The 13857-nt window shown below is 39.6% G+C and overlaps 1 protein-coding gene across 8 annotated transcripts in view; it reads left to right on the top strand.

Annotated features, from left to right (window-relative positions):
- CLASP1 (cytoplasmic linker associated protein 1) overlaps positions 1–13857 on the top strand; it is a 159396-nt gene that overhangs the window by 133622 nt on the left and 11917 nt on the right. For 6 of the 8 annotated variants that reach the window (XM_054381317.1, XM_054381315.1, XM_054381312.1 and 3 more), the window contains 4 exons: positions 8479–8629; positions 9571–9817; positions 10533–10723; positions 12343–12471. In XM_054381317.1, the coding sequence (XP_054237292.1) occupies positions 8479–8629; positions 9571–9817; positions 10533–10723; positions 12343–12471 (718 nt within the window). Of the gene's footprint in view, positions 1–4648; positions 4766–8478; positions 8630–9570; positions 9818–10532; positions 10724–12342; positions 12472–13857 lie in introns of all 8 variants that reach the window. The other 2 variants (XM_054381311.1, XM_054381310.1) reach the window with 1 other exon arrangement.

Below are 13857 nucleotides of genomic sequence, written 5' to 3'. Positions count from 1 at the left end.
CATGAAGTATATGATGACTTTCTGGTCAAGGGTTTCAGATTGTGTCTAGTTTTCAGGTGTGCCCTTGTGACCAGTAATTCATCTGTAGTACAGTGCTTGTTCTGCTTAGAGAACTGTTGAATCCCCTGTTCCACTATTGTGGTATGTGAGGACTGTAGAACAAGCAGAGGTGGTGATTGTTATTTCTATGCTGAGTTTCTCTCAAATCATTGTCCTGGCTGCTCATCAGCAGAATAGTGACCTAATACTTTGGGTAGCAGGTCTATTGCAAGCAGGTGTTTAGATGAAGCTACAGATGCTAGCTTCATCTAGAATGGCCTAGAATATATCAGGCCATTCCAAACCCTCTTATTGAACAAATATGGACTCATGGACATTGGAAATGTACATGTTTCACACCATAAAAACTTGAAGCAGAGGAGGCAGCATTACTAGATGGAAGTAACAGGTTGTTACCTGGACAAGCTTTGATTCATTCTAGGAAAGCTTAAAAGTTGCTGCTTTTGTCTGTCTGCCTTCTCCACAGGAGGTCACTTCTCTTTGTCATGGAAGGGACAGAAGGAAACATATTGAATGAGGGCTACGTTTTGTAGTCCAGTGTAATAACTTACACTGAAATCTGTTGATCATCCCTGTTGTGACTTGCTAAACCCTGTCTGCAGGGATGCTTAGACATGTGAGTTCTCATGTGTCAGGAAAAACACAGGCTTTTAACCTTTAATGAGTAGTTACACTAATTCCATCTGCATGTGAAGAGCACATGGGGTCTCCTGAGTAAATTTTGGTATCTAAATACATCTTTGTGACCCCTAAATCTCCTATAATCCAAAACTAGACCAAGAGGTTACAAGCCAAGGTTAAGTTGCCTATTACAATTTTTTCAACAGAGATTTCATTAAGAAATTAATTTGTAGATTTTCAGGGGAATGATTCCAACTATGTTGCTTTCTTTTTGACTAGTTTGAGCATTGTTGCCCTGCTGATTTCTGTCTTGGGAAATTAACAAACTGAGATTTGTCTGCCTGTGGTTACATTGTGGCTTTGCTGGCTATGTTTGAACGTGGCACATATTTGATAAATCCATGACCTTTTACCATGCATTTTGGGTTTTGCCATTGGACCACAACTGTGTTTTGACATTTTGCTTACTGCATTTCAGTTTGTCTTTGCATTCTTATCTCTTTGTCACGATGCACATACCAAAATACTGATAGAAGCATGCACATGCTACTTTGTTTGTTGCTGTGGTTTTCCAGTATTTTGAGTTTAGGAACTGGAGGTTTTTTTACCATGTGATGTTGTTCCTAAGGAATAGGTAGAAGGGGTATGTAATTCCAGAGCATTCTGCCATTAAATTGTCAAGATCAAAACTGCCACTGATGTAGTGGGCCGGGACTTTCCTGTAGAAATCACTCCTTGAGTTTTCTAATGCATTCTTGGAGGTGTTGATCCAAAAGTTTAGGTACTTTAAGTAGTGTGTCCTGCTTCTTCGGACTTAGTTATTCAAGAGTGATGCATAAAAGTTACTCTTCAATGATAGGTGAAGGTGGAAGCTCTTATACAAGCCCTTTAAAATATTCAGAAAAGTGAGTGACCCTGAGCAGTGACAGCTGCAGATTTTTACCATTTGTAGAAAAGGTGGTGGTGGCGGCAATTACTGCTGGTCATCAGCTTCTGATGCTCTGCTGGACCTCATCCTTCTTAAAAATGTCTTGTGTAGCACAGTTTGAGAGTGGCTCTGATGTGTAGAACAAGGGAGAATTTTGTTCTGTATCTGGAAAGTGCACGTAGTTGTCCTTCTTTTGGAAAAAAGGCTTTGGAAGGTGTGCTGACAGGTTGTGGAAAGTAGGGTACACAGCAATATTGCAGTCGTTGGTATAGGTGCTTCTGTGTCATGTTTCCATTACAAATTCTTGTCATTTCCTATTCATCAGTGGGGTACAATATATCACTTTTCACTCTAGAAACTTGCAAAGTAAGTGCACCTGAGTCATTCTGATAGCAGTGTAAAAGGGCAAAGATTGCCACAGTTTCTGTGTAGCCCTCTTCTGAAACTGTTTGGCTTTACATTGCTATGGAACCCATTGCCAGAGGGTTGTACTGAGGTTTGTGTATACCCATTGCTTCCTGGGATGCCTGTGTGTGCCCTGCTTACCTTGTCTATGCCTATGTCTTGTGCAGGCAGCCTGAGTGCAGTCAGTTGAAGGATTATCTCAGTTCCTAATGCCAGCTTGACTTTGAAGATTATACTTTGAATTTTTGAGGAGTCATGTCTAGAGATGTGTATGTCTTTGGGACTGGGGTGTGTGTAGAAAGGGTAATTTGGGTCCTGTAGGAATACAGAAATGTTGCTAAGCATAGCTACTTTCCCATATTACTAATGGTTTGTGGACAATATCCTCAGTATTAGTCAGCAAGGCTTCATTGAAATGACTTTCTGTGGAATGTATGTATGCCATTGCCTTAAGTCATGTTCCTTCTCCCATGTTATTGCCATTACAACTGAATTCCAAATGATTTGTTTTGGGTTTTTTTTATTACTACTTTTGTGTGTGTGCATTTGTGTGTATATGTATTTGAGCTCTCTGGATAGATTTTCAATATTTTTCTTGAACTGGACTTTGCTAATCCAAACAGTCAATTTGCCTATGCAGATGATAACTTCTGCTTAAGTATCCCCTGATGTTTTCAGAAGGGGTAGCATGCTTTTAGGGCCTTGGTGAGAGGCCTTCCTTCTCCTGATTTCATTTGTTCAATCCATTTCTGCTTCATAATCACTAGAACATATCCACTGCATCTGTGAGTTATTTCTGCATTTTTACTTGCTTTTCTTTGTCTTGACAGTTTTAGTTTGGGGGAGAGGAGTTATGGAGGAAAGAGGCATTTTCTGAAGAGGAAAAGCAGGGGAATGCACTTGGGAAAGCTGAAAATAATAGGAAAAAGCCCCAAACTTCTGACTGAGAAGAAAAAACATTTCCTGGGCAGTACTCAGATTGAATGGCTTGAGTTTGACTTGGATAGAGAAAATCTTCAGAGACTTAGTAAAAGATCTAGTATGACAAAAAGGAGAAGAATAAGTTGTGAAGTCTTCCAGTGTAAGAGTACCATTCCAAATGGCAAACGAAATACTGCAAACTCAAGTGTTTAGGTTGTGAATTTTCACCTAGAATTCTGTAGGAGTATTTGAAAGAATATCAAATTAATAGGTTTACCCTACTGTTTCTGCCCAGAAACCTGTGTATAGTTTCAATTACTAAAAAAACCCAAGCAGTTTAAGCCTCTAGAGGAAACACAACAAAAAACTTAACAATTTTGTTTGTTTATGGAAGTTTACATGATTGGGTTCTTTCACTGAAAATTTTCTTAGAAAATACCCTGAAAAATGAAATTTGACAGTTTCAGTATTAAATTGAGCAAGACATGGAAAAAGATTTAAAGTAAACCACTCACCTTCGGTACTACTGACAAGCCTGCATTATTTGGTGACCCATTTGCAGGTAGGTGAGACCTGAGCTTTGAGACCTGATCAGCAGTCTGGGTTTCTGGTGTATTTCTGTAATAGCAGTTGCATGTAATAACTGTGTTTTTGGATTATTGGCTAATGAGTGAATTTCCTGACACCACTCTTCAGAAGATTTTTTCAGCTGGCTTAGCTGCTGTTTGCGCTGGAGCAATTCTTGACTTGTTTGCCACCTCTGGTCTCACAGTATCTCTTACTTGTGTATATATAAATGTAACTTTCCAAGACTGTGCTTAAACTTAACGGAAGCAAAGCAGTATCCAGAATACTCCACTAGCTCAAGCATCTGTACTCTTATTTAGAGAATTGTATTTAAAATTCATAGAAAAGGAACAAGACAAAACCAAAGCTTGGACAAACTGGTACAGGGATGGATGCCTTGACTAAAAGGCACAAGATAAACAGTTAAGAGAAGGGGCTTGCAGAAATTTCATGAGAGGTCTGACTTGACTTTAGAGGGTGGTTTCATCCAGTCTTTCTGGGTTTGCCTCCTGAGACCAAGTCCAAGTCCTCAATTTCTATGATATATTTACACTCCAGAATGACTTTCACTTGCTGCATGTTTGGGATCAGTTTAAATCTGGTGAAATAGAATCAGATCTTAAGCCCTGCAAAGGTTTGCCAATTGTGTAGGGCCTGATTGCAGGCTCTTATAAAGGCACCAGGAAGGAAACTTCACAAACTACCTTTGGGGATCTGATATAAAAAAAAAAAAAAGAGATCTCCAACTTTTCTTTTCTTCTAGGGAAATTCTGTAGCTCCCAAATACCTGTGTAGTTTGAACACAGGTGTGTGGTCAGGGATTGTTGACTTAGAGCATTTTAAGGGCTGGTTTTTGAGGCTATATCCATTTGTAAAATACAGCCCAGGGACTTACTCTTGTGTGAACCATATCGTTATGTTAGGAATAGAAGTGGAAATTAATAATAAAAGCCCAAACAATGTCTTGTGAGGGTCAATGGAGTATTCTTGTTTAATTCTGTTTCTGTTAATTCTTTCTCTCTCTCCAAGGCGGCATGACAGCACTAAGCCACTTAGATTATAGTTTCTTTGTTTTTTTGTTTTTTTTTTTTTTCTCCCTCTCCTTTCTCTGCTTTTTCTCTTTTGTTTCTCCTCTGGTCACGGCAGTCGGTTCTGGGGTTGGAGTGCAGATGGGCTGTCGAAGCACCCCCCTCCCCTTTCTCAGCCTAACTCCATCCCCACTGCTCCTTCCCACAAGACTTTCAGACGCTCTTACTCTCCCAGGTAACAAGCTACCTGTTAAACCAACTTGTCTGAGGTGTCACAGTATTGTTTACCTTTCACACTATGGGATTTGTTAAAATGAATGGGAAATGATTTGCAGAGGCTTTGGATAGAGGAGGAAAAGAGATGATGATATCTTTCATAGAGTGGAGCTGATGTGCAGCCACTGCTTGGGGAAGATGTGGCATGCAAATGGGGAAAAAAAAATGTGGATTTTTCCAGAGTCTTCCTTTTTGCCAGATTCTTGAATGGGTATGCATTTCACAGTTGGTTTCCGCTGCAGAACACAGTTGCTGAGCACTTCCAGTAGGCACTGATTGCATTATGATAGCACAGGCAAGGTCCTTCAACTTGGCTATGCTGTGCAAACAGCACAGCAGTCTTTTCAAGCAGGCAAATACAGCTCACTAGCAGTTTCATATCTGTGGTACTGAATATTCGTAGGACAATGAGGATGAAGCTTGCATCTATGATTTTACTAGCTGCTTGCATGGTGTGATTGAGGAACATCTTGGAAATTTGTAATACCAAAACAAAAATTGTCCTTACCACAAATTTTAGAGCTTATCAATTGCTAATTTTGACATCTGTTCCTCCTGTACCCTCACATTTTTTTCCAATCTGCATTCAGATCTTCAGGCAGTATACTGGACTAAAGCTGTATACTGGTTCTAATCAAAAAAACTTTCTAAATGTAAATGTAATGTGTCAGACCTGTGTTGAATTCCTTGGATTTTTTTTTTAAGTTCATATTCTGACAACAGGCTTTCTGTAGATGTGTTTTCTCCTGACTTAAAATATATTGCTATTACCTGAAGAAGGACTATATATAGTCTTTCCTTGAAGCAAGAAGTTTCTAATGAAAAACCATTGAGAGAAAATCAAACAAACTGCTCTTTGAGGGCTCAAAATCTGGCAGTCTGTGATGTCTGAGGGAGGAGATGCTATCTCATAGTCTGTACCTCTGTGAGTACTTGCAGAATTGAAACTTTAATGTTCTGACTTCTCTAGGACACTAAGATATTTGTGGAAGAGAGAGATCCATGTTGATTTTTGGTCATAAACAAGTTGAAAAACTTGTAAACAAGTTTTTTTCCTCCTGTTATTAACTGACATCAGGATTTGGAATAATTTGACATTTATTCAAGCCCAGAGCCTGAAAGTGCAAGGAAGTGGGTTACTGTGTACTGCTTGAGGATACTAAACTGTTGATTACTTATACATAGTTTGAATTGGAAACTAAATAATAATTTATGGAAGTAAAATGCATTTCATATCAGACTGGAAAACGGCCAAATTATATCCTGATAAATGTGTACAGAGCTGCATTGTTTTAGTGCAGCAGTAGAGGGAAAATAATGTTGTGACATCCCTAAACACTGCTCATCTCTACGCACTTCTTATTCGTCCTGTGGCTTTCCTCTAGTTTGCTACATGGATCATAATTATTTATCTTTGCCCCTTTTGTGTTTGATTTTTTTTTTTTAACCTTTCCTGAAAGGTGGGTGTAGTTCCATTTTATTTTTAGTTTCCTCCATCATGTCCAGTGCATATACTGTCAATAAACATGCTCATGTGTAGAGTTTTCGTTCATGTAGAGCACAGCCATTATGTGATCTCCTACACAGGCTTACTCTAGAGATAGGAAATCACTGGATTCCTTTAGAGTTTTATTAAAATGGTGGTTTTGTGCTTTGAAAAATGCATCAAATTGGTGGCTCTTTGTTGAGAAATTGCCTTAGTCCCTCAGCATTGCAGGGTCTGTACTTTGATCTATTTTTGGTAGCAGTGTAGGGCAAAATTCACCCCTCAGGAGAGAACTGAGGATTTTAGCAGAAGATAGTGTTCAGTACATCTGTGATTATTTCTTTTTTTTTTTGCCATGGATTTCATTGTGTGACCTTTGGTAAGTCATGTCATCTCTTGGTGTGGGTACATCATTAGTTACATGTGTACATCAGTGGTTATGTGTATGTCTTTTCAAATGGTGCTTTCATTGCTCACTTAGATACTGTGTGATGAACCCCTTAAGATCTATGAATTAAATGTGCTTGAGCTCAAAATCAATATTCTTGAGGCCATACAAAGCAAAGGTTTTCCTATCCCTTCCTGATACTTCTGAACAATCTTAAAACTGTCTTACTTTTGTCTGGAAAGTCATCACAGTGCATTAGTGTCATTCAGCTCTCTGAAAAGCACTCAATACTTTGAATTCTGTAGGTTTATAAACAGTTTTTCCTGATGTTGGTAGTTTCTCTTTCCTCGTGGCCTGACAGACACTGTTTAAAGTTGGGAAGTTGTCCTTTGGTTTCTTTGTCAGAATACACGTAGTTGATGATTGTGTGAGTACAGCGCGAGCACGTTGCTTGGGAGCCAGGGATTATGGCTATTTTTAGTGTGGTAATCCCAAAGGAATCAGGCAGCACCAGTCTGTCTCTGTATGAAGTTCCTGAGTTTCTTCCAGGAAGAAAAAAAAAAAAAAAAAGGCAGTGGTTCTGGGTATTTAACATCCTACTTTCAGTTCTGTTGAAAATAATAGCTGTGTCCTCAGGATTCTTTTTTTTCTCATCCACCTCACAGGGAATCTTTATTTTGTGGAGCACAGAATTTTTTGTTGAGCTGTCCTCCTCCAAGCCCATCCTGTCATCCTTCCCAAACTGTTAAGAAATAGTAATTCACCCCTGTAGGGAGCCACTTGTAATTTATTGACAAACAACTTGATGTAAATGTCTCAGATTCTTTTGGTTTGTTTGCTTCTGGCTCTACTAGGATCCAAGACTCACGAAGAGAAAATGTTCTCACTTACTGTGTCTCTCTTGATTAAATCTCTCTTGGAAATCTGATAAATCTGATTGTCTTGCAAACTTGACTTGTCATGGATAGAGCAAAGCTCTGCCAATAAAGCCTTTTCATTTTCTCCAAGCTTGTAGGAGCTTTTCTTCTTAGCCACATCTTGTCATATCATCGGCCTTTGCTTGCCAGGCATTTTTTCATGGATCTTAATTTTGGATAGCTCCTCAAGGAATCCCACAACTTGTGTGGTTTTATGCTGCTGAGGAATTTCTGAGGCACAGAGTGCAAGAAAACATCAGATTTGAGTGAGAGAATTCCCAAACGTAGGCTCGACACTGAAACACATCTTTTTTTCATTGCATTGTGCTAGTGGTTTTGGTTTTACCATCCTAAATGAAAATTGGATGAGTTAGACTAAGGTTTATATCAAGGAACATTTTCATTTCCATTTAAATCTGTCACATTTGAATTAATCGATAGAATATATTTGAAAAATCAATGACATCTAAATTTCATATCATTTCCACCAGCTGTCACAACTCCTGAATTCTCATAGTGATTGATTTTCATTATTTTCCTTTCTAAATACCACCATCATCATGTTGGGGATGTGGTGGTTCTTTTTGTTTGTTTGTGGAAGCTAGCACACTCACTGCTGTGGAATGTAACAATCAGTGGATCTGATTTGCCCTCACAGCAATGCGATGCCACTGATTTCAGTGGCTCTTCTTCTAGATTTATTCCCATTTGAAGGGAGACTCAGACCCAAAGCCTGCTTTGATTCCATCCATGTGTCGTTACAAGTCATTGTCGGAAAGGGCACGCCAAATCATCTGTCTCCGACTTGCCATTGTTGTTGTTAACAATCAAAAGTGGATTCCAATATCATATGTAACATTTCATATACGTTTGGTCTTTAGTATGCTGGATTATGACACGGAGAACCTAAATTCTGATGAAATCTACAGCTCTCTTCGTGGAGTCACAGAGGCGATTGAAAAATTTAGTTTCCGTAGTCAAGAGGACCTGAATGAGCCAATCAAACGTGATGGAAAGAAAGACTGCGACATTGTAAGTACTCAGGTGGTTGGTTCATGTCCACAAATAGGTGAAAATTTAAAGCATTGTGTTCAGACCTGGATTGCTGGTGTACAAAATCCAGTTCCTCCTGCCACAGTCTTTGGTTTGTTGGTTGATAAAGTCTTATAAGTAAATTATGGGGTCCCACTAATGTAGTCCCTTGCTCTAGCCTCCTGTGAAATGTGCTCATTGGGCTTCTGTTGGGGTCTCGTGTACAAGGGAATTGGTGTTAGTGTTCCTCAAGCTCAGCATGGCTCAATGATGGCTTTTTCATTGAATGTGTGTAGTCAGGTCTGTAATAGGAAATGTTAGTTCTTAATGCACGTTCTTAAGATGAATTCTTTAAAACTCAAAGGTTTATTATTTCATAGATGGCAAGGACCCATAGTCCGTCTGTGTGAACAACTCATATGGCACCTTGTGGTGCATGAATGGTTACGGATTTCTCTCCCATGTGAGATGCTATTTGTTTTAATTAAATACATGGACTTCAGAATGTGCAGAAATCTTAAATGGTGATCCTTGTGTGTCCTTTCCAACTTAAGATCTCCTATGATCCTATCACCATTTTGCTTCTTATCTGGACAAACAAGCCTACGTTAGTAGATTAAGTTGGCCTTCTGAGATTCAGTTTTCAGGGTCTTTCTATTGTTCATTTCATATTAGCTTGCTAAGCATCATCCAATCTCCGCTGTTAGTGAGTTGTGAAGTTTTGTGAGGATGTTGCTTTCACTTCCTTTCCCTTTCTTAGCAAATTGGTTGTCTTCCAGATCTTATCTTTACCAGCTTGTACAGTTTTAGCAATGTTAACTTATACATAGGTACATTGTCACAGCTTTTGCACATGTAAATGATTCTATGCAGGTCAAAAAGGCTACAAGTTCCACAGAATTTGACTAGTCTCATGACTTTTCTGTCTGTTCGGTCCCCAGGTGTCTCGAGACGGTGGCCTTGCTGTGCCTGCCAGTGATGTCCGTGGAAGCAGTGACATTGTGGAAGGTGGAAGGATGGCTCTAGATAACAAAACCTCACTTCTTAACACCCAGCCTCCCCGCACCTTTTCAGGGCCTCGTGCTCGAGACTATAACCCTTATCCTTATGCTGACACAATTAACGCTTATGATAAGACTGCCCTGAAGGAAGCAGTGTTTGATGATGACATGGATCAGCTTCGGGATGGTTTGTATCAGTGTGTCTCATGAAACTGTGGGCAGCCTGTTCCAATTCTGGTATATTTGTGTCTGGGTAGCACTCTCACATATGTTCCTGCCTGTACATATGTTGTGTATGACTGCATCTGAGTCAAGGCTTGGTGTGAAATAGAATGAAATAGTAGGATCTGATCTGTGGCTATTGAGAAAATGTTACACTGCAGGTTGAATTTTGTCGCCTAGAATTTTGCTCAAACTCGTCCCTTAAGCATCTAAATGCATCTGTAGGGACACTATTTTGGGGACTTTCCACTTTTTATTACTGAAACATCTCTCAGTAGCTCATTTTGTTTAAGTGGTGTTGCACCTTAGCTTTATTCTTTTCCAGTGCACTGATGAGTCACTGTACTTTGATCTAAAGGTCATACATGTGATCACTGGGTGTGTGTGTCTGGGAGAAACTGTAGCAGTTTTTGTCTTGTAGAAATAATTATTGGAACTGGATGAAATTCAATAGTCATCTCTTCCTGGTTTGTTAGGAGCCACGTGCAGATTCATGAGCTGTGTTATGAACTCGGGTGAAATTGAGAGCTAGTTGGAATCTCTTGCCTGCTTGACTGAGGTCACCTGGAATTTGATGCATTTCTGGGGGGGGGCCTCTTGTGTGCACTTTGTTCTGTAGAGGGTTAGCATCATCTTTTCTCCCATTTCTTCAAATGATTTGCTGCCATTTGTCCTAGAAGTACCCATTGACCATTCAGATTTGGTGGCTGATCTTCTGAAAGAGCTTTCCAACCATAATGAGCGGGTGGAGGAACGGAAAGGAGCTCTCCTTGAACTGCTAAAGATCACAAGGGAAGATAATCTTGGAGTTTGGGAGGAACATTTCAAAACCATTCTGCTCTTGCTGCTGGAAACACTTGGAGACAAAGATGTGAGATGCAGATTTTTGTCTTGCTTCTCCTGTACATTGCTTCCTTTAGGGTGATAGTGCCTTCGTGCTAGTTTAAATTGTACTTATTGTATTTGTACAGCCTCTCATCAGTGATTCTGCACTGCTCATTTTTAATTTTGAAGGTTTGCAACTCTACTTTCACCTTCAGTGTGTTCAATTACAAGTTTTCAGCTGCTCTGAAGTGTCCCAGTGTTAGTAACAAATAACTAGGAAATTGAAGGAGAATCAGAAAAGTTTTCACCTAATCTAGTACAAAAACTGTCAAGAGCTTTCAGAAGCTGTTCCCTTCTAAGTTAGGGTGAAGTTACAAGTTCTTAACTGTATCACACCCATTGCTACAAAAAGGAGAACAAGAGTGCCCTAGAATCCTCTGTGTGATTTGAAGACATTAGATGACATAGGATGGGTCTCTCTCTTGCAAAAATGTCAGCAAGAACAAACTGCTTTGAAGTATTAAAATACAAGCTACATTACGGTCACAGCTTTAAATTTGATAGTTGACCAAAGTAGTAATTTACAAGGCTAGATGTTTACTACTTGGAGCTATTTGTGCAGATAATATTGTTGGGACTAATATTGCAGCACACTGATATTTGGTAAAGGCTCAGCAAGCACCTTGCTGTACCTTCGCATCAAAGCCATGCACCATCTGAGTGCTAGGTTTTTTAGGCTTTAAAGCACTCCCAGTTGAGGGTTGGCTTTGTTTCACTTGCTCCAAAATCCAGTGTATTTCTTGAACTCCCTATAAAGTATGTGGTGTACTCTTAATTCTGAAGCAGTGTAGGTGGCTGACATTTTCTCAGTCGTTGTTTGTGATATAAGCATGAACTGCTCTAGTCTCATGTATTTAATTTAGCATTGTCACACCTGGCTTGGAAGACACGGTGGCTTTAAGTACATGTGAATTGTACTGTTGTTGTACTGATGGGCATGCTTTAAAGGCTGACTATAGAGTAAAGTATTCTTCTACCAAAATGATAGAATATTTGGAGTGGCCACAAGCCAAAAACTTAATGTAACAGTTATGAAATTGAAGGAGGTGTTATAAATCCCTTCTGCTAATGGTCTTTTGATATGAAGGATTAACACATAGGTCAGTGTTGACTACAATGACTTAACTGTTCTTGAAAATAATTTCCATAGGAGTTACAGGAAGAGAGTAGATTTTACTGCATTTGGGACATGAGAAGCATCTTTGTTGCATGAATGTAGCCCAGTCTGATATCCACAAAGCTAAGCAAAAGAGGAAGGGCAAAACAAATATGATCTAAGCTTCTTTGTCAATTCACAGAATGCAGTCATGCTGCTTTGGGCACAAATTTGTACTTCATTGCCAAAAGAGTATGGAATTCAACTAAGGAGATGAATTTTGATGCTTTCTTGTATCTGTGACAACATTCATTTGATGTGAATTTTTGTGCAAAGGCAAGTTAGAAGACCAAGCTTGAATTTTAGTTGGTTATTGATTACACTGCTCACTCCACTGGAGCTGATGCAGTGATACAGAATTTCTGGTTGTGTAGACAGCCAAGGGAATTTTACTTCCAGCTACAGTTTTGAGAAGTGACCTTTTCCAATGCGTACTTCTCTTACTTCAGCATTCAATAAGAGCCCTGGCGCTGCGAGTGCTGCGAGAGATCTTGCGGAACCAGCCAGCGAGGTTTAAGAACTATGCGGAGTTGACTATCATGAAAACACTGGAAGCACATAAGGATTCCCACAAGGAGGTGAGTGACCTTCTCTCAGTGTTCCTACTGGGAAAGCAATATGGACCTGTTGAAGAAATGTAGGACCTGTGAGACTTAACAGGCAAACATCATCCTGACAACAGAACAAATTGATATTAAGTCTCTCAGGGGTAAAGAGGGAGGATTTTGACATGCTGAAGCACAGAGGAAAAAAGTTGAGACTGACAGAGCTGTTGAAATGGAGTTGGAGCTATCTGGAATTGTAGCCCACTGTTTATCAGCTTCCCAGGTTTTCTTTGCTCATTCTGGGAAAGGTCAAGCCCTGTGGCAGAAAAGTGCATATTTAATAATTTTACAGAGGGCACTTTCGTCCTTTGTTTTGCGAAGGATAGGAAATATACAGCAGAACACAAAGCCCATATTCAAGCAGAATTGTGTGTGAAAACAGAAAGGTGAAATTGAGCCACTCTGGAGAACTGGGAACTGGTGAGTAACAGGAGGAAACAGACAAAGAGGTCATGCTGCTGAAAAGAAGCTAGGGCACAAGAAGCAGCAAAGGGAGGGGTGAATTGTGTTTTGTGAGAGAGCTCTTACACAGAACTGAAAGTAGTTTTTTTACTTCTGTTTGACTTCCAGAGATATGATGATAGCATTCGAAGCAGACAAATTCAAATTACATTTGAAGTCAGTCTTTCTAGATTGACTTCCATTCTGATTGTTTTAATCTACTTTGTGCATGTTGCAAGTTTGAACTAAACCTTGGAAAGTGCCACCTTAATTTCTCTGTCTGTGATGGCTTTGTTACCAAAGGTTCGTGTTTTGAAATCTAAGACACTTCTTCTTCCTTAAAATAGGCTTGTCCTAAAGTAGCAATTTTGGCCATCCCTGGTGAGTTTTGTCCATGACATTGATCACTGTATAGATCAGGCTGTTCCAGGGCGTTGTGTAACTGGCATAAGGTTACATTAGCTGTGTGCAGCAGAAACTCTACTGTTTAAAAACCAAAACAAAGAACGCCCTCAGGCAAAGAAACTAACAGGCTGGATTTCTCTCAAATGCAGAAGTGGGAAATGGTTAAATCCTATAGTGAATGACAACTTCCATACTCTGCCTACCTTCCTCTCTGTGATTTAGAGCCTTTGCACTCCTGTCATTTTCAATGCAGAGTAATAAGAAACAGTTGTAAATTAATTTCCTGATAAAGCAGTCAGACAAAACATTATGTTCTGAAGGAGTGCCTTTTATTGGCAGGTTTTCCTGGTTATGTACTTCTCAGCTCACCTTGACTTGGTGCCCTTTGTATTTTTTTCTGAGAGTCCTCCAAAAGTGCCATTTTTAGCAGGACCTTTCTAGATTCTCTGGCATTGCTTTTATATCTGTCAGAATTCACTGTTGTTGTGGGATGGCTGGGTTTTGTAGAATTTA

Source organism: Indicator indicator, chromosome 5 (genome assembly GCF_027791375.1).
Source record: "Indicator indicator isolate 239-I01 chromosome 5, UM_Iind_1.1, whole genome shotgun sequence".
NCBI classification, from domain to species: domain Eukaryota; kingdom Metazoa; phylum Chordata; class Aves; order Piciformes; family Indicatoridae; genus Indicator; species Indicator indicator.
This window is presented reverse-complemented; position numbering and strand designations above follow the sequence as displayed.